Source organism: Sceloporus occidentalis, unplaced genomic scaffold, assembly GCF_023333645.1.
Source record: "Sceloporus occidentalis isolate IW3139 unplaced genomic scaffold, rSceOcc1.0.p SCAF_2, whole genome shotgun sequence".
NCBI lineage: Eukaryota > Metazoa > Chordata > Lepidosauria > Squamata > Phrynosomatidae > Sceloporus > Sceloporus occidentalis.
Window position 1 is genome coordinate 102,811,233 of NW_028316982.1, and position 20,993 is coordinate 102,832,225.

A 20,993-nucleotide genomic window follows, 5' to 3' on the forward strand; every position below is an offset into this window, starting at 1 on the left:
CTTTTGCCTCCTCCTAGTCTGCCCCATTGCCATCCCTTGCTTCCATCGCTGACCCAGTCATCATTTCTTTTTTTAAAAAGCAGGGTTTTGAAATTTTTCATGTCTCTCTTCAGCTGCATCTCTCTGCAGCATTGCGTCTCTTGTGTCTCCATGTAGCCCACAAATACTACACCATTTTACTTTATATATGGGACTTGATCAAAGTACAAGACATTTTCTGGGAGCCCTCCAGCCAACCACTTCCACCTTTGCAATGGTGAGACTTTTAGTCATTTGTTTGCAAGGCGGAAGTAAGCAGCTGGCAAATATTCCAAAATCCAAAAATATTCAATCTCAAAAATACTTCTGATCCCAAGAATTTTGAATAAGGGAGACTCAATATGTATAATCAATTTAAAAAGGAACAAAACACACTACAGTAAATAGGGTAGTCAATATTAGAGCCAGTACTTATTATCATCGTTCATATGATGTTGTTCTGGGCCTTCAATGTCATTTGCAACTTGTTACGACCCTAAGTTGAACCTATCATGAGGTTTTTTTGGCAAGTTTCTTCAGAGCCAGAGGAGGTTTGCCATTGCCATCCTTTGAGACTGAGAGGGTATGACTTTCCAAGGCCACCCATGGGTTTACATGGCTGAGTCAGGATTCAAACGTTGCTCTCCAGAGTCATACTCCAAAGCTCAAACCACTACACCATGGTGGCTCTCTTTGTCCATATGACATTAGCACTCAATTCAAGGTTTATTTATATAACAATATACATTTAATAATAATCAAGTATGAATGAGATTTCATTTATTAATATTGAGGGGAAATATTTGATTTCTTAAACATGAAATTACAGTAATCTTCCCAAATATTATTAATTACGCTTGATCTGAGCCAAAAGGCCAAGAAGCTATTAATTAAAGTATGAGTAGAATGGAATTTTATTTGTTAATAACTAACATAGAATATAAATAGAAAAGTAGACTGTTTTATTCTATTTTTCATTTAAAAGTCTACTAAGATTTTCCATCCCTTGGGATACCCTCCTTAGACAACTTGACTCTGGAGAAGGTGCCCATTTCAGCCTTAAAAATAGATCATGCTGAGCAGAAGCATAACAGACAAGGCAGTGACTTAAATGACTTGGTAATAGGTCAAGTGACCTGGTTCTACTCCCTTATTAAATTTCTAACATTTGCTGTTGTGTGTCTACAGTCTGAGGCTCCTGGAACAATTGTGACTCACCACTTTGTATGTAACTTTCTGAAAAGATTGACAATCAAATGCCTACTATAGAGCAAATCAGTACTTTTATCTTTATAGAATTTAAATAATAGAAATCACAATACATTACTTCCCTCTCCCACCTCTGTTCCAGAGTTCACTGCCATGGTAGTGGCAAAAATTAATTTCCCCCATTTGTTTTCATTTTAAAACACACCCTGTGCAGCAAACGAACTTCTTTCCAGAACTAGTAGTCCTCTTCGAAGTCTCCTGCAACTATTTCCCAATAGAATCAAGGAATCCAGCTTGTTTTAAAGTAAAAACAAAGGAGAAAATATATTAGGTTTTGCCACTGCTGCTATGACAAATTCAGCAGCAGGCATGTCTAGAATATATTTTTTTAAAAGTCAATGTTATGGGCAACCATACTTCCTGCAGCGATTTAACTGCTTGGTTTCTACTTACTTGAAATAATCTCTTTTAGACTGTTGAAGCAACTGGCTCAACCCTTGGCAGGAGCTCTGGAATAAGGAATAATTTCTCTGTAAATAATTTGATGTAGATAACCTGTTCAAAATCAGCCAAACTAACTAACATGAACACAAATGGATTAACACACATACAAATGCAAGAATGACTTGGTACTACTGTAAACACAGAACATTTAGATGGAAGACAAGCTTCCATCTGGAATACTACAGATTAGAGCCAAAACTCCAGAACAGTAGAGGTAAAGTAAGACCCCGGCTCCCCACCATAAAGACAATAGAGCAACCCTTTACAAAACAAAAGCAGCCATTAGTAAGTGGAGTCCAGTATAAACAAAGCAGACTCCTATCCTTATCTCAGCTAAAATCATACAGTAGCTGATACTGTGTTGCTGCAACTAACATCAAGACCAAGCAAAAGGTAAAGAGGGGAACCAACAATGTTAGAAACTGAAGAATTTCAGCAAGCTCCACTGTAAGGGTTTTTAACACTTGCATATTACAATAAAGTACAGTGCGCCTGCTCCATATGTGGGCACACCATATGCGGCTACCTGTTTACGCGGAAGTCGCTCTGCCATTAAATGAATGGTGTGTGAGGCCACCCCGCGCGCCACACCGCTGTGAACACAAACCCCATTCTATTGAATGGGTCTCAAGCTTGTGCGGTATTTACTTTATGTGGGGGGGGGGGGGTCCGGAACAGATCTCCCATGTAAGATAAGACTCCACTGTACATCTAGCAAAATTCTAACCTATCCTTCTTCCACCTAAGAAAGATGTAACGACAGATTTAGTTTGTTGGCATTTCTAGCTCAGTGGTGTACTAATGGCGAGTACATTAAGCTCAACATCTAACCAGTGGAGATAAAAAACCAGCTTCTGCCACAAAAGCTGGAAAGTTTGGAGGTTTCCAATTCCAACATGATCAGCTTTGTTTCTACTTAACAGTACAGCAATTAATTCTAATCCTTATTACTGTTAAAATGCTCCTTAAAAGGTAATCAGACTTAGATTGCAGTCAGGATATCTCAGTTCTACAGAACAGGGATCTTCTTTCAGCATAAAAATGTATATATTTTGCTCTTTATTTGCAATCATGAATTGGATCATATAAAATAAGACATAATGCCTACAGTAACATCTCAAAGGTCAAAAGAACAGCATCAACCTCTGAGTCAATTATAAACGTCTAAGATTTAATTCTCTGCTTTGCCAGATAATCATAGTTAATTTCCAGCTGACAAACCATGATTAGAACTGTACATAATCAATACAGTTAATTTATTTTCAGGCCAGCTGCATTACCAGGATTTTAAAATTCTTCTGCACCCCATGCATAATGCTACAAAACCAACTTTTAGTAAACTCACTAATGTTACCTGTATGTTATAAGCTCTTACCATTATTAATCATCAAGGATTTTACAGGGTACATTTTCTAGAAAAATTCAAAGGCTATATTACTACATATCAAAACAACTTTAGAGAGTCTTGATTTACAGGTGACTATTTCATTACTTCTAAGAGAGAAAATGCTGTCATCCAGATCTGGCAGAACAATGCCAGTCCAACAATAATAAATTTTCTAAAGAAAATGGGGGAAGTGCCTTTAATATTTAAATTTACTTTTTATATGAGGGAACTAATTATCAACAGAGTAATTAGATTACTGAAAGATGGGCATTATTCATCAGTTTGCAGAACAGAAAAGTCAGAGAGAACTCCTCACCTTTTAGTTTATTTAACTTAAGACTATTTCTGTTTGTTTCTTGTTTGATTATCATTTAGTTGTAATAGTTTAGACTTGCAATTTGGGAAAACAACAGTTTATAAAAAGCAATGATGAAAACTTAGCCTTCTTTTATTGTTGACTATACATAAAGGAATGTTATTGGTACAAATGACATTAAAATCTGTATGTGGTATAACATAATAAGGTGCAGTCGTCTAGCCATGCTCATGAAAGAACATGACTTATGAAGGGCTCTGTTCCCTTTTGGGTCACAAGCTCTCCTTACAATGTCCAGCCAACCCTATGCTTGGTCTTTAGTGAAGTTGGCAGACAATCCTTGGGACTACAACTACCACATCTTTTAAGAACTGGGATAAAACTATCTTTCAGTTCAGGATCAGCCAAGGTTTGCTATTTGCAGTAAAAGGCAAGGCAGCAATTTAAAGCATGAAAGCACATTATACTGGCAACCAAACTCATTTCAGCACAGGAAAAGGACAGTGCCCTCTCACACCACGAAGAACAGCTTTAGGGTATCCAAAAGGCACTAGATCCCATCAGATCTTGGTATCTAAGTAGGGTTAGCCCTGGCTAGTACTTGGATGAATACCAGGTACGGTAGGTTATGTTTCAGAGGAAGGAAATGGCAACACCACTTCTAAGTATTCATGCCTAAGGAAACCCTGTGAAATTCAGGAGGTCACTCTAATTGACAGGTAGCTTGAAAGCCCATGCATGTGCACACATACACAGCGTACAAGCCACATGACATATACACAGAGCTCTGTCCTCCAGCAGAGAGGAAACACATAGCTGATCAGCTGTCACTCCTGCCCCCCAGTATTTCCCATCTGAAGCAGTTGCCACACTTTGCCTAAACAGAAAAGCCATCACTATTCTATTCCATTGCCCTTTAGAAGTTAGAAGCAGAAGCAAAATATATCTTCTGGATATGGTTCTCCCTCTGGGAAAAGCAAGACCAAGACACTGCTGAAGGACATACCGTGGCTCTTATAATCCGTGATCATGTTGAAGAGTGTACCATGCAGGGCGCACACTAATGTATAACCATGCTGTCACACTGGATTATTTCTGTAGTGCGGGTGCAGTCTAAATTGCAGCGCAGGCAGCACTCTTGTGAATTTTCTACAACACAAAAGAACCTACAGACATTTTTGAGCCAAAGCAGCCATCAAGCAAAGAAGCTGAGACTTAGGCCCTGTACAGATGGGCCTGATAGCATGTCCTAGTGACGTACTAGGGCTGCCTCGGGGCATTGCTTATATACGCCCCGCAACCCTAGTATGTCACTAGGATATCAAAATGGCGGCGCCCTGTCTACATGGGTGCTGCCATTTTGACGTGATGGCCACATCCAAACAGCATGGCGTGGCCATTATGTCCTGGCGCTGCTGCAGGGCGCCTGTGGCGCCCTTTCAGCAATGACGGAAGGAGCTCCTAAACAGAGCTCCTTTCGCGCCATGTATCGCTGGCGCAGCCTTTACATGGCTGCGCCAGCGATATAATAGAGAAAGGGGCCAAGTGGCCCCGCCCCTTTCTCTCTTTCCCTGCCGCTGTTGGAGTGTCCATGGGCCATGAAGCCCCAAGGACACCCCTTTCCAGGCCGCGGGGAAGTGGCATTTTGCCACTTCCCAGAGGCCTGGAAAAGTGGTGGATTGGGGCCTCTGGGGCTGCCGCTGTGGCAGCTCAGGCCCCGATCCCTCGGGGAAAGGGGCGGGTGTAGGCCTCCCCAAAGGGGCAGTCTGTATCCTGCCTTAATCTAGGCCACATATCTTAATATTAACTATTTGTAATTTATAGATTACTCTAAACTGCTACAATCCACACAGAATCAACTCTAGTGCTATATGACAACAAATACAGAAAACAAAACGGTGGCCAACAGAGTGGAAATTATCAATATACATCATTCTGTCACTGTCCTGGCATTGTCCCGACTGCATACAACTCACCTAATCCCATGTAACTAAGATAGGAGAAAGAATCAACAAGAGAAAGATACTCTGCATGGCAAGGCTCCAAACAAATATCTCATAAGCAATGAGTTTGTTTTTTATAATAAATTAACTTTATAAAACAATAAATTCAAATTTAAATCTTAGTTTTTTCCCAAGAACATAAAAATGGGAACATTACTGAGAATTTTTTTCCTGCTAGTAAGAATCTGTGGAATGCAACCACAGAAAATGTAACAGGATCAATGGCATATACTTTTGAAGGCTTCCATTTCAAATATGAATCATTAGTTCACATACAGAACACTCCAAGATGACTAATTCCAACATCAATGACTTCAAAAGTTTTATTAATAAAGAACAACAAATTTGTATCGTATTTTCAAATTCAACTATCAACCTGAAGCATCTAGCCAGTTCTATTATACTTGGTTCCTTTACTGCAGGGCTGGACAAACTTGTTCCATCCCGAAGCCATTTTCTACCATGCCCAGACACATTGGGGGCTTCATCTCCTGATAAATCCAGAGGTGTTTTGTTAATGTGTGTGTTTTCAAAAGGGGGTAGTCTACCATGTAAGGGGAAAAAAGAGGTAAGGACTTGAGATTTCTATCTCAAACAAACAAAACACTTCTGGATTTATCAGAAGGAACTGTTGCAGCCCCCAAGGTGTCTGGGCATGGTAGAAAAGGTAAAACATTTTCATTGCGGCTGCATTTGGCAGATTTTACATATACAACACCTGTGATTTTTAACACTTTTGTCTGATGAAGAAGCCAGGGGAGCTTCAAAGTCTGCATCATGTATTTTGTGGATTTTTGGTTGGCCCAATAAAGATATTGCTGTTTTGTGGATTTCGGATCCTATTGCATTTTGCTATATGGTCAACATAGCTACTCCTGGATATGTTTTTTGAGGAATACCTTGTTTGAGAGGGAAGTCACACATATTTTGGGAGGCTTCAATTAAATGGGACTCCAGCATATGCAAAATTTGCCTTACATGGGGGGTCCAGAATGGATCCCCAGCATCTGGCAAGGGCAGACTGTATTAACTGTTTGTAATTTACAGACGATATTCCATTTAAAATTGCTACAGTCCAGACAGACAGAATCAACTCTGGTGCTAATATATTTCAACAAATATGGAAAACAAAATGGTGGCCAACAAACTGGAAATTATCAATATTCAGTAGGGCCTCCTTATCCGCAGATTTGCCATCTGTGGATTTCAGCATCCATTGATGGCAAGCCCTAGCTGTCCCCAAAGGTGTTGTGCACATGCAAACATGCTGCCATTAGGGACAGGCCCTAATGGCGCCACAGCCACTTGCATGTATCACCATTGGGAACAACAGGGGCTTACCTGAAGTCCTGTTGTTCCTAATAATGGTGCAGCCATTAGGGGCAATGAGGTCCCCCAGTTTTTGTTATCTGTGGGCGGGGGGTCTCTGGAACAGATCCCCCATAGATACCAAAGTCCCACTGTATATCCCCATCCACAAAAAGGAGACAAAAGACTACAACAATTTTAGGACCAGAGAATTAATTTCCCACACAAGCAAAATTATACTCAAAATTCTGCAAGACAGACTCCAGTCATACATGAGGATCCCAGAGGTGCAAGCAGGGATCCGGAAAGGAAGAGGCACTTACAAGCATGCAATGCATAATGCAGCGTATCAAGGAATTCTAGAAGAAAATCAGCATGTGCTTTATGAACTATAGTGAAGCCAGCATAGATCACAAAAAGCTACTGATGGCTCTTAAAGAGATGGGAGTGCCACTACATCCGATAGTTCTGATGAGAAATCTGTATTTAGGACAAGAGGTTACTGTTAGATCAGAATTCAGGAAAAATAATGGTTCCCAATTGGCAAAGGGATCAGGCAGAACACTCCAAAATGCAAGGCTGCATTTTATCTTCCTATCTGTTCAACTTGTATGCAGAAAATATCATATAAAGAGCAGGTTTAGACAGAAAAAGGAGGAGTAAAGATAGGAAGAAGGAATATCAACACTGTAAAATATGTGGATGACACCACACTACTAGCAGAAAACATCACAGATTTGCAACAATTATTAAGGAAGATCAAAGAAGAAAACGCAAAGGCACGCTTAATGTTAAAAATAAAGACCACAGAGGATCTACATAAATTCAGCCTATACAATGAGGAAATCAAAATAGTTAGAGTTCGCATACCTTGGATCAACCACATGATCAGAATTGAGACTTCAATCAAGAAATAAGGAGAAGGCTAGGAATGGGAAGGGCAGCTAAGAAAGAACTAGGACAGTATTACACTACACTGTTACAGGGACATAGCCGGGGGGGGGGGTTCTTGGGGTCCAGACCCCCCCTTCCATTAGAAAAATGAATGGTGCATGCTGCTGCGCCGCTGCGCCCAAGCCCCCTTATAATGTCTGGAACCCCCCTTCCTAAAATCCTGGCTACGTCCCTGACTGTTATAGTGTTATTATTCCACTTTAACGGCTATGACTGCCCCCTGTGCAATTCTGGGGTTTATAGTTTTGTGAGGTCCAAAAGATCTTTGGCTGAGAATTCTAAATGCCCTCCCTAAACTGCAAATTCCTGGATTCCATAGGATAGCATTAAAGTGGAATAATAGCACTATAACAAGAGTAGTGTGATATTGTTTTTAGAAGAAATCCTAAAGAGTAAATATATGCAACTGAGCACTAAAGTTAGAATCGTACAAGCCACTGTGTTTCCCATCACCATCCCATCAACTGAATTTCCTCCTACCCGCTTTTTTCATTGTCCAGCTCTTATTTCCCTACATGGTGATGGGAAACACAGTGGCTTGTACGATTCTAAATTTAGTGCTCAGTTGCATATCTTTACTCATTTGAGATGTGGCGCTGGAGAAGGGTGCTAGGATACTGTGGTCAGCCAAAACGACAAACAAATGGGTCAATGAACAGATCAAGCCTGGCCTCTCCCTGGAAGCCAAGATGATCAAGTTGAGGCTGTTGTACTTTGGCCACATCATGAGAAGGCATGACTCATTAGAAAAGACAATAATGCTAGGAAAGGTAGAGAGTAGTAGAAAGAGAGGAAGATCACACACTAGATAGATGGACTCATTAGGGAGATCATGTCTGAATTTACAGGATGGAAGCAGAGCAGTGGAGGACAGGGGGTCTTGGAGATGTCTCATTGACGGGGTCACCATAAATTGGGGTCAACACGACAGTAAACAACAACAAATTTATAGTCCTCTGAACTAAGATATGCAGGATCACAGAGGAGCCACATACTTAAATACTCCATGCTTCCCTTTCTGCCCCCTAATCTCTGAGCATATTTGTGATGTCCATCTTGCAATATTGGTTTTCAGCCATTATTCAAGCTGAAATTTCCAATTCAGCAAACTATGACTTGATTTAAAAAGGGAAGTAAAGAATTCAGCCCTACAGACAAGACGAGGAAAGAGAGACTCAGGCTACAATTTATTCACAGAAATTCAAATCATGGTCAGAAAAATTTTCTGAATATAGTGGCTGTTTGCTGGTAATATCACTAAAATGTTTGATAAGAATTTGGTTTGTTCTGAATGAGGTTGTCCTCCTGACACAAGGGCCAGATTTGTGGCTTAGCTGTGGCCTTTGAAATGATTTTCCTTCTCAAGTATGGTCCTACCATTAAACAGAATAAAGTGAATGCCTCAAATGGCAGGTGCAGAGGGCAGTGACAGCATCCTGCCAGCTATCTCTCCTGGATTCCACAACCACTCTGTTCTCTTTTATAACTTGTCTTAGACTTCTAAACTAGTGTGATGCCTCCAGTGTATTGGAAGGTTCTCCCACTACAAGTCAGTCCATCTGAGTTCTATACATAGAATGGGGAAGAAACACCATCTTGTCCTTTGACTTGAGCATCAAAGCACCTTGCATAAGCCCTACTGTTTCTGGACAACCAAATGATAAGTGCAGTCAAGAGTGCCTTTCATCAGTTTAGGCTGGTACACGAACTGCTCCCTTTACTACATGGGAGGTGCAGGAGAATCCAGCCTTCATTCATGTTCTGACCAGCTGCCTTTCATATGCATCTGGCTCTTAAAAGGTTTCTGAAATAACTGTTTCAAAATGCAGCTGCCAAAGTGTTAACTAAGGCCAGCTGAAGGGAACATAACACCAGTTTTAAAATATTTTAATTGGTTCCCAATTACTTTCTGGACCCAACTAAAATAACAGATTTAAATATTATTTAAAACATTACACTTGGCAATTATGATCTTCCCACTCTCTAGTACTCATTCCAGCTTATCTACATCCTTCTTGAATTGTCATGTCCAAAACTGGAGACAGTATTCCAGGTCAGGTCTCATAAAAACAGAATACAGCAGGACTATTTCATCTCAAGACTGGTCCTACCATTAAACAGAATAAGGTAAATGTCTCAAATGCATCAGAGGGAAATGATGGCATCCTGCCAGCTATCTCTCTTGGACCCCACAACCACACTGTTGTCTTTCATAACTTGTTCTAGACTTCTAAACAAATGTGATATCTCCAGTGTATTGGGTTGATCTAGACACAATAATCTTATTGATGCAACCTAGAATTGCATTGGATTTTTTGGGTATTGTATCCCACTGTTGACTCTTGTTTAACCTGTGATCTAGCAAGACGCCTAGATAATTTTCACAAATACTGTTGTGAAGCCAGGTCTCACCCATCCCATACTTGTGCATTTAATTTTTGATACATTCCAATGGTTCAACCATTGGATCTATTCCATCAGCAGAGCCAGAGGTGGAGCAATCTCCCTCCCTCCAGCAGCCCTCTGTGCACCTTTCAAAATATGCTTCAGGAGGTTGGGATATCCTCAGAAACCACTTTTCAGTTATCAGAGGTTAGCAAGATGCAGTGGAAATGAATGAAATAGCTTCATGGATATTGGCTTTAGACTCTAGTATTAGGATCCAAAGCACTGTTTTCTACCATATGAATTCACCCATACTTTCAGATCTTCCTCTTCTGTCTCCTTGTTAGGAAGAGGCTTCCCAGGTAGGTCATTTTCAAAAATTACAACAAGACTATGGAACTCCCTAACAAGTGGATTTCTTTTTGCTCCCTTCCTTTACTGACATTCTGAGAGAAGGCGAAAGCTGTTTTCTTTAGAACTCTAAATTGTGAAGGACTCTAACTCTCTGGATGCTCCACTGAGTTGCTGGCGCATCTTACTATCCTTTTTGTTGTACAGTAGTTACTGCTGCTGAATTTAATACATTCCTCACTGGTTGACTGGTATGCATATTTATTTTATATTATATAGGCGGATTACAGACCGCTAAAAAGCGGCGGTCTGCTGCCGCTGTCGGTTACAGCGTCCGGGAAGCACAGCAGCCAAACGGCGCGGTTCCCGGATGCTGCAAAGAAGGAGCGCGAAAATCATGCCCCTTCCTGGGCCCCGGATGTGATGCTGCAAGGCGCTAGTCGCGCACTCGCGACGTCATATCTGGGGCGCAACGTGCGGACGCAGAGCGTCCGCTACGTCAAGATGGTGGCGGCCGTGTGGAACTGCCGCTGCAATTTCGTACGGACTCAGTCCGTGCTAGGGTTGGGGCGTTGGGAAGAGATGCCCCTTTCTAACCCTAGCACAGACTGAGTCCGTCCTAGGGTGCCCGTCTGTATCGGGCCAATGTTTTTATACAGTATGTCTATGATCTGATTGTTAGCCATCTTGCGGAGCCTTTTCTGTTTAATTATAGTATAGTCTCATCCTGTACAGACTGGCAATAAACACCGGCCTCGGGGCAGGGTGGGGGTATGGCGACTACATGATGCTGACGCTGCCCTGACGCTGCCGTGATGCCATGTGCCTGACTGCACAGCAGATGGTGTCACGGCGCTCCTTTGGCACTGCATCCAGAGCACGAGAAGGTGCCGCTGCCGCAGCAAAGGCACCCTTTCCACGTCACAAAAAAGAGCTGCTTTTTCTGCCATGGAAATGTCATATCGGGGCTGCAGCATGTAGTTGCTGCAGCCCCAAACCTGGGGTGAAAGGGGCAGACTGTTCAGCCCCTTAGACACATAAATAAATAGATGCAATGTTTTTGTGGTGTTTTTAGGCTATGTGGCCATGTTCTGGAAGAATTTATTCCTGACTTTTCGCCTGCATAAACATCACCCAGAATCAGGGGGTTTCTCAGCAGACAATGGATCACTAATTAAACATACACAAATCCTTCTCACATATCCTCCCATCCTGAGGTCTTGCCATTCACCAGCAAACCAACACACAGATTAACATGTAAATCACTTCCTCTCAACCAAAGGTCACACAGTATATATACCCGACACACCTCCATGCAACCATTCTCTGAAGATGCCAGCCACAAATGCAGGCAAAACGTCAGGAATAAATTATTACAGAACACGGCCACATAGCCTGAAAATGGATGCCAGCCATGAAAGCCTTCGACTTCACAAATGCAAAGTCCTTTGAGAACTAAGGAAACAGTTTTTAAACAATAAATCTCAAGAATACAAGTAAAAGTATACTATTATAAAATAAAAACTCACCCACTTGGCAATCGGACACCCCTGGGAACTTTTTCCTTCTTTGCCTGTGTACACCACTACTTCTATTCTTACAGCACTTCCTTTTGCTCCATACCTGTACAAAGTTTTGTAGAAAGAGAACATTTTAATTAAAGAAGCAATTTATAAAAAATACTTGTAATTAATAAACTAAAATAGTAGCAACAACTACTAAGAAATCATCCTGTCACTGATCGAAATAATAATAATAATAATAATAATAATAATAATAATAATAATAATAAACCCATCATCTTTCAGCAACAGAATAGCCAAATAAAGACAGTAACTGGCTGTTATTTTAAAAGAATGATTAGGTTATAAATTCAGTGGCCAGCCCTGAATACAGTAGATCCACTAACTTTAAAAAAACCCTGATTTACCAAGTTCCTGCTGATTTAATTTATTTGCTTTAATTAGGATCAGCAACTAGATTTAGGGGTAAAACTGCAAGAAACACCTGAATTAACAACCATCACCAAATCAGTGCAAAGAGAAAAGCCAAAATATGACAAGGTCTGGCTTTGCTGAACCTTCAGAAGATCAAAGTCTGAAATTTGTGGGCCAACCAACAAACATATCTCTCACCATGAACAATGTTGCAATATGATAAAATAGTGTATTACTAAATGATCACCTTCAGTTCACAGCAGGATATCATTTCTCATAGCTGTGACCAGCACAAACTGTCTAAGGGCACAGAGATTGAAACCAGCATCTCAAACAACAGGAAGTAACTGATTTAAGAGGTTTTCAGTGATTCAGTTTACTCAGGAGACATGCCAGTGTAGTGTGTGCATGTGTGACTTCAAGTTGCCCATCAACCCTATTAATTTCAGAGGGTTTTCTTAGGCAAGGAACAATCAAGAAGTGGTTTTGACAGTTCCTTCCTCTGAAATATAGCCTTCAGCACCTGGTTTTTCTTTGTGGTAACATATTCTGTACCGAGTCAATTATTTCATGGTCATTAAGTCTCTAATAAACTGTATGAAAATAATTTGGCCATATCAATGTATATTGATGGCACAACATAAATTGAAGAAAAAGATCATCATTATGAGAATGATGATAGGGTTATACAGTACACCCTTCCCTTACGCGGGGGATCTGTTCCGGACCTCTCCGCGTAAGGCAAATAGTGTATATACTCGAGCCCCATTGAAAACAATGGGGCTCGTGCATGATGTGTGGTGTGGCACCCGCAGTGTGGGTGCACATGACATTGAAACTTCCATCGTGTGGCTTTCAAGTGTAAGCTGAAAGCCATGTAAAATGTGCCCGTGTATGACGCAGGCACACTGTATCTCCAGTCTAAAACCCTTGAGGAGCACTAAAGCCTTCTCAAAAAATGGAAGTCAGGGAGAGTGAAGTGTGGTCTATAGGTGCTTGCTGCCCTCTGGGCCCCCAACTTGTAACCCTTGAAACTTGTTTAACCTCCCAGGACCCTCCACATTAATCTATCTTAATTGAAATAAATATTTCATACAATTTTTGCCCCCAATGCTGCCTAAAATGGATCAGATCCAGGCAAAACACAGCAGCTTTGCTTTTACAACTCCCAAGCTTCCTATATGCCCTAAAACTTTTTTAAAACCCTCAACCAGTTAAATTGAAATCAGCCAAAACTGAAACAGGAAGAGACATGACACCACTTTCTGTCTATTCAAGCCCATTAGTGTGGCCCACTGTGTGGGTATAGGGAGAGGGATGGACCCACTGCCTCTGCAGTTCCTCACCGTGGTGTGAGTGATGTAAGATCTGGGCTAGGGTGTGGAATGTCACTTAGCGAGTTTTCAGATATAACTTTTGTATTTAAGCAAGTTTTGGGTTCCTGCAAGCATGCTGAAGCCTCCCTTTCATTTCCAGAGATACAAAAATCAGTCTCCATTTTTTGGTTTCTCCAAATTTCACCTGCATTTTCTTCCCATCTTGGTTTCAATAATGAGATTTTTGGAAATTCATGGGTATTTCGATAACTGCTTTCTCAATTCAAAAATTTCTAATGCACTGTATTTTCCGGCGTATAAGACGACTGGGCGTATAAGACGACCCCCAACTTTTCCAGTTAAAATATAGAGTTTGGGATATACTCGCCGTATAAGACTACCACTCTTCCAATGCAACCAAATAAAAATTTAAAAACCAGCAGATTTGATTTCAATATGGTAATTTTAATTCAAATGCTTATGACATGCAGCTACTTAGCAGGAAAACCTGTTGTATACAAAGCCTGCTTGGATTGGTCAGCTCTCCCTGCCTGGTCAGCCCTCCCTGTCTCCAAGACTATCAGAGCGTTATTGCAAACACGGCTTTTTTTTTCATACCCCAGGCATCCTGGATGCCTGCAGCTTGCTCCACCCTTCAGTTACATATGCAACGACTGCAGATTCTCCAGTCTGGCTTGGAAGTTTCAGCACCTGCCCTATAAGACGACCCCCGACTTTTGAGAAGATTTTCCTGGGTTAAAAAGTAGTCTTATACGCCAGAAAATACAGTATTTTTCCATTGATTCAAGTGTGCTTATGGGCACTTTTTAAAGATATACAGTTTGAGTTGTATTACTTTATTTACATATAATTCAGAAAAGAAAGAATCTATCCCTGATGGTTTCTTTCCAATCAGGGGAAAAATGTGAATAGAGTTACTGATATGCTCAAAGACTTAAAATTGGATAAATTTATAATAAATTTTGTTAGAAATGTTGGTTATACACTCTGGTTTACACATTACTACTCACACACAAAAATATTGTAAGGTAATGATGAATGACACCAAACACCACAGTGAATAGCACAAGTAGCTCCATTTGGACTTCGGAACACAACAATCCTCCATTACCATCATCTTGTCAATCTGCTATTGAAGCTCAGGGGATTTTGAAAGCTTATTGTAATACAGCATGCAGGGCTACAGTTCAAAGAAACTCAATCAAAGAAAAATAGTCAGACATCTTGCTGTGCATACACAGCGTTTATACACAATGTATACAACATTCCACAGGCATGTCTAAGTTAGCACTATGGATTGTGGCCAATGCCAAGTAACAACAAATGCATTAATTGGGTTTGAATAAGTGAGCACACATTCTGCACCTCTTTGAAAGGAAATCACTCAGTATCTCTTTTCATCAGGCTAGTATCTGAATTTCCTTCAAACTCAAACTGGCTTCTATCCCAATCCTCCAATTGGCCACTGCCTTTTATATACCACCTAGGTCTGACCATCTGCCTTGGAAACAGTCCTTTGGAATTAATGATAAAGAAAAAAAATCTCCTAGAGCCCCCTACACCATGACATACTCCCAGCATTAACCACTATTAACTGTGTGTGTTTTTTTTACTCACCAACATTTATATTTCCTCACCTGTTCTCCATTATTTCCCTGACTGCAGCAACACTTGGTCCTGTTCCAAGGTGTGTATAATACGGCCCTTCATCCTTCTCTATAATTTGTTCTGCAGAAAGGACAGTTGTTAAAAAATCACTTCATGAACATAAAGATATAAACTCCACTTAAATGCTATGAATGTCACCATAATCTGCAATCAAGTCACTGGGCTCAACTAATTTTGTCTTATTGTTTACAGAAGAGGTGCTTTCATCACCTGAAGGTCAAGCTATCTTTTTTGTACAGCATCAGTTTTCTAGTACTCGAGTGTGACCAACTACTGTCTATGGTCCACTACACACTGCAGACAATCCAGTTTGAGACCTCTTCAACTGCCCTGGCTTTATGTTAGGGAATTCTGGGAACTGCAGGTTTGTGATAAATTTAGCCTTCTACTAGGGAGCCCTGGTAGTGCAGTGGTTAAATGCCTGTACTGCAGCCATTCACTCACAAACCGTAAGGTTGCGAGTTCAGTACCAGCCAGGGGCTCAGGCTTGACTCAGGCTTGCATCCTTCTGAGGTCACTAAAATGAGTACCTAGATTGTTGGGGGCAATTAGCTTAAACCACTTAGAGACTGCTTAGGCGGTATGAAGTGGTATATAAATAAAGCTATTCTCTGTCAAAGAGCTTTGGTGCCACAATAAACTGCAATTCCCAGTATTCCCTAGTACTGAGCCAGGGCAGCTACAGCAGCCTCAAATTATTTCTGCATTGTGTTCTGGACCTAAGGCCCAGATGGGGCCAGACACAGACCACACCAGCAGTGCTACCACCATTATTTTTCATGCTTTTTTTTTAAAGAGAAGGAGAAAGACTGCTGTATGCTGCAATAAGCATGTCATGAGCTTCAAGATAAAGTTCAATATAGGTCTCCAGGCCTAAAAAGACTTTGGAATAATTATATACATAAATGGTTTAATTATGAGACCTTTGACAAAACAAAAATACTATGCCCCCTTTTAAAGATTTTGGAATGTTCTATTGAGGTTTAATGCTGAACAGATTAGTCATTAATGAAATGCATAATTCCCTTGAAATCCAAAATCCAAAACACTTCTGGTCCCAAGCATTTTGGATAAGGCAGACTCAACCTGTTCATTCTATCTATAAAATACTGAACTAAACAAATATTTTATTCTCCTGTTTGCTGAAAAGGAGATGGAAAGTTGCAACTGCCCTGCTATGTGTACCTGGAGTCATAGTTCCTATGCGTATGTATCAGTGTCAGATTTTTAGGTACTTAGGAATTTTTTCAGCAGTTGAATTTTTTGGATTCCCATTCATCAGACAAATCACAGCAAGCAGGTGAGCTCAACATTCAGCAGCATTAACAGTAAGATAAAATCAGAAATCAAAGTATGCAAGGAGTTACCTGAAAAGCACCTGTAATGAGGCAGAGCAATGGAGAAGAAGCACATAAGAGTCTTGGCTGCAGTGCAGACAAGCAGCAAGGGGTTTGTGTATGTGCATGCACATGTGCATAAACACAAAGACATGCACAAATTTTCCCAGGGACCCCTCTATGAGAAAACAGCCATTTGAAATATTTATTTCACAATACCAGGTTGAAATGTACTAAAGGACACTTACCAACACAATCACACGATGGTAAATCTGTCTGCCCTTTCTTGGTAGGTGTATCAATTAGATTCTTTGTAGGGGTGTCCAAGAACTTCATGGGAGATTCAAGAAAACTACTGAGTGTGTTTTTCACTGGAGAACATCCTGCATTCCCTTTATCCTGTGGGTTCTCAGCTTCCAAGTTTCTTCCTGATGGAAATTTAGTTTCATTTACACACTCAGCATTCCTGAGAGCCTCTATGGTATCCCCTGGAGGGACAGCACCAGAGTTAACAGGAATTGGTTGCAGATTCTGACTTTTTTGTTTCTCTACAGCATGCTGTTGGAGTTTCACAAGGTTATCCTTGCATGTGTCGCCTGCTGTTTGACTAAAAGTCTGAGGCAAAGGATGCATCTGAGCCAAATTCATAGTTTGCTGTACCTGAGAATTCTTGTCTTTTGCTGTAAACATCTGTATGTTTTCATTTCCTTGGTTCAAATAGGATTTTGCTTCTAAGTGAGAAACAGTCGGAAGATTATGGGAGAGTAGGCCACTATGTTGCAGGCCACCACTTGGCGTATTGGTGCCTTGTGTAGCATCATAGCCCATCATTTTGATGTGCTCAGGCACCATTTCATGGCCAAATAGCTTGTCTTTCATTTTATCCTGCATTAAGACAGGTAAAGGCCTGTGGAATATTATCTGAGTTTTGGGGAGAAATAATGCAGCTGTTTTTTGTTGTGCTGGCAAAATACTCCGCTTCCTTGCCCTTTGCCCTTTGGCTTTGATTGTTTTTTTCCCCAAAACAGTTAACTTTGTATCTTGTGACACAATCCGACCAAGCTTGCGTAGTCTAGAAGGCTTTTTCTGTATGTCCTGTAATTCGTTATGTTGGCACTGCTGTTGCAGCTGATTTTGTTGGTCAGGCATTAGCTGAGGCTTCTTTTTCAATCTTTTTGCCCTTGGTACTGGTTTATCATTTTTCCGTGTTGGTTGCCTTTGCTTCACTAACAATGAGCCATAATTGTTCCTTACAAACACTGATTGTTTCTTCTGCAATAGGCACTGATCCTGTTTATGTTTTGATTGCATATCAGATGGTATTCGACTGAAAAGGGATGCCTTCTGGTCGGGGCTTGTTTTGCTTGATTCAATTATTGCTGCCAATTGAGTTAACTGGGTGGCTACCTCCTTCTCATCTTGGCTATGAATGCTGCCCCTAATTACAGAATTACTTTTTGAGTTTAGGCCATGAACAGGTTTACCCTCCCATTTTCCAAGCATCTCAACTTTGTTTCTCCATTGTTTGACAGTACTTGAGTTTTTGGTACATGGACCAATGGCAGCTTTATGGTGGAGAGGATATTTCTTGGTAGTATGGCCTGAATTTCCACCAGACACCAATGTAGAGAAAGGTTTGCCATCCCATGGGGAGCAATGTAATCGACGCAATAAACTAGATGGACCTGGGGATTTATTGGAAAATTCAGAAATAGCACCTTGACCATTGTATAGCAAACTCCTAGGAAGGATTTTTCTTTGTTGAGGAACATGAGGAAAGAGCTGATGATCTTTTTGTGAGGAAGTCCCTTTCAGTGCTTTCAATGTAGAAGTTGTCAAGGAACATGAGCTATCCTTTTTGTAATTGTTCAGTGAATGTGGGATTTGCTGCTCTGTACACTGAACTCTTTCAGTTTTACCTGGCAAAGGAGCTCCCAAAGGGACTTCTGACAAACGTGTTAACGCCTCAATTGCAACCACCTGTTCCACAGTTAAATTTCGATTTTTAATAAGAGATAGAAAAGTTGACTGGAGTGACAAATCTTCAGATTGGGGATCTTTTCTTGGAATATTTGAAGCACCATCATCAAGACAGCCACTTTTTTCAATCACAGGAGTGTAAAGTGGCTTATCCTGCAGATTTGTAAGTGAAATGGTTTGCAAAAGCGAGTTCTCAGATTCCTGAATGACATTAGAGCTTTCTGGCTGCTGTGCTAGAACATGATCCTTCTTTTCCGGAAGAGCACCATATGTTCCAGCTGGCAAAGTGCTGTTATTGTTCGATGCAGCAGTGCCACTCAAAGAGGCACCTGAGTGGCTTTCTTTGCAGCTGTTTGCCAGATCTGCAGTTATGCTCACGTCTGTTTTTTTCAGTGATACATCACATTCTGCTGGTGAGTAAGGTATGCTTTTAATGCCATTTCTAACAGTTTGTGCAAGTAATTTTTTGGGTTCATCTAATAAACTGGAAGAATAAACCACCTTTGCATTTTTTTCAGCATATTTTGAATTCTCATTCCTTGTCCCAACTCTACAGAGATCACCATTCACATGGACACTAAGTGATGGCTTTTCATTTTGTGTCCACTTCTCCGTTTCTAAGCCAGTCATACTTCCGTTTTCATTTGTTTGTACATTTTCCCAGAGCAGTAACTGGTTTGGTTTCAACTTGTGTTTTTCACCTTGGCTGTAGGCAACACATTCCATGAGATCTGCTCTGCAGCCATTTACTGGTTTGTTTTCTAGATCTCCCTGCAAAATAATACAAACATAGTTTGAGCCAATGCTGCACACTCTAAACATAGAGAAGGCTGGATACTACCAAAATTAACCATTTTATGAATGAAGTAAACTAACAGCAAAAACATAATGGCATAGTCTGTATCAAATATGTTAAAATTCATTACCTGCTACACGTAAGATGTTCATAAAATTTACTTCCAAGTAAATGTGATGAGGATCAGATTTCAAGGAGCAAGAAAGCAAGTGGATGTAATTTCCACTGAAATCAACAGGTGATACATCTAATCCCACCCCATTTATCAGTGGGCAAGTTATAAAATATTGGTTTTCAATGGGAGGGGTAGAAGTGTCAAACTTAAAAAGTAGCAAAGTTTTTATAGTTAAACATTTACACTGCAGAGCACAAATACATTCAAAAACACTTCTTTAAATGATCCAGTGGTCAACCCCAATGTAATAGCAGCCTTCTATCTTCCTGCACACCAGGATAGAGAATTTTTTTAGGTTTCTGCATAATTATCTCAATGTTCCTGAGTCTTACAAAACTCTTTTCATTTCTTAAATGGTGTTCCCCTAAAAGCAAGAAGCCTTGAAGTACAGTTGGTCCAATTTCTGCCTGTAATCTACAGCTCTCCCTGCCCCCTTTAAATGGGATAACACTCATTCTGGGATTAGGAGAAAACCAGCAGATTCAACAAGAGTTTATGTAAATAGGCTAAAGAAGAGTAGAATATGCTTCTTACTCAAGTTATGCATTTTTTTAATATTAAGGAATATACAGACCTGAATATGTATTTACAGAATATGGTTACAAATGAAAGTTTGGAACAAAAATATGCCAAATTTATATTTTATATGAAGATGGCCACCAAAATATTGTATCTATCTAAATGGGGGTGGGGGGAAATGCCCAAATATAAAGTAATGATTGATGAAGTTGTATGACTATATGGAGACAGATAAATGGACTCAACTGTGAAAAAGGAAGTCATTAGACAAGTATAAGATGGAATAGGATCCACTGACCCACTGATAGCTTATCTGAAAAAAAGAATGGGGCAAAGACTTTGTAACTGGTCTGGAATGAGATATATTAATTGAAAAATCATCAAGTAAAGATAAGCAGACAAAATATCAGAAGTAGAAGAAAAATGAGTAGGAAGGCTATTACATTATTTGTTTTGTGATGCAATGAATGCTGTGTAATGTATTGTAAGTATGTAAGCTTTGTAAATATGTGTTTTTGTGAGGAAAAACACACACAGTCAATCTAGGCTGCAATGTTTGGGGGCGGGGGAGCAGATTCCCAAAAGATACTGTATCTACAGAACAGCTGGCTCCAGGACGTGCCATCGACCAACCTCCTCCTGAACCTAACTCACTGTTGACAGGCTCCAAGCCCAGCTCTTTCACACTGTCTGTAGCTTCTTCACCTGGTATAATCACTCTCAAACTGATCTAAAAAGTAAGGTGGACCAACAGGATGTTAACCAAATTCAGCTAGCCTGCTACAAGAATGAGAACCTGGTTTATTGGC

General features: G+C 40.5%; 1 protein-coding gene across 1 annotated transcript in view; it reads right to left on the minus strand.

The window, feature by feature from the left end:
* The window catches only part of TET1 (tet methylcytosine dioxygenase 1), a 115,240-nt gene that overhangs the window by 28,746 nt on the left and 65,501 nt on the right, over positions 1–20,993 (minus strand). Inside the window, exons 4-6 of the mRNA XM_089510486.1 lie at positions 16,963–19,465; positions 15,347–15,437; positions 11,965–12,058 (exon numbers count right to left, since the gene is read on the minus strand). Of these exons, the coding sequence (XP_089366612.1) occupies positions 11,965–12,058; positions 15,347–15,437; positions 16,963–19,465 (2,688 nt within the window). The remainder of the gene's footprint in view (positions 1–11,964; positions 12,059–15,346; positions 15,438–16,962; positions 19,466–20,993) is intronic.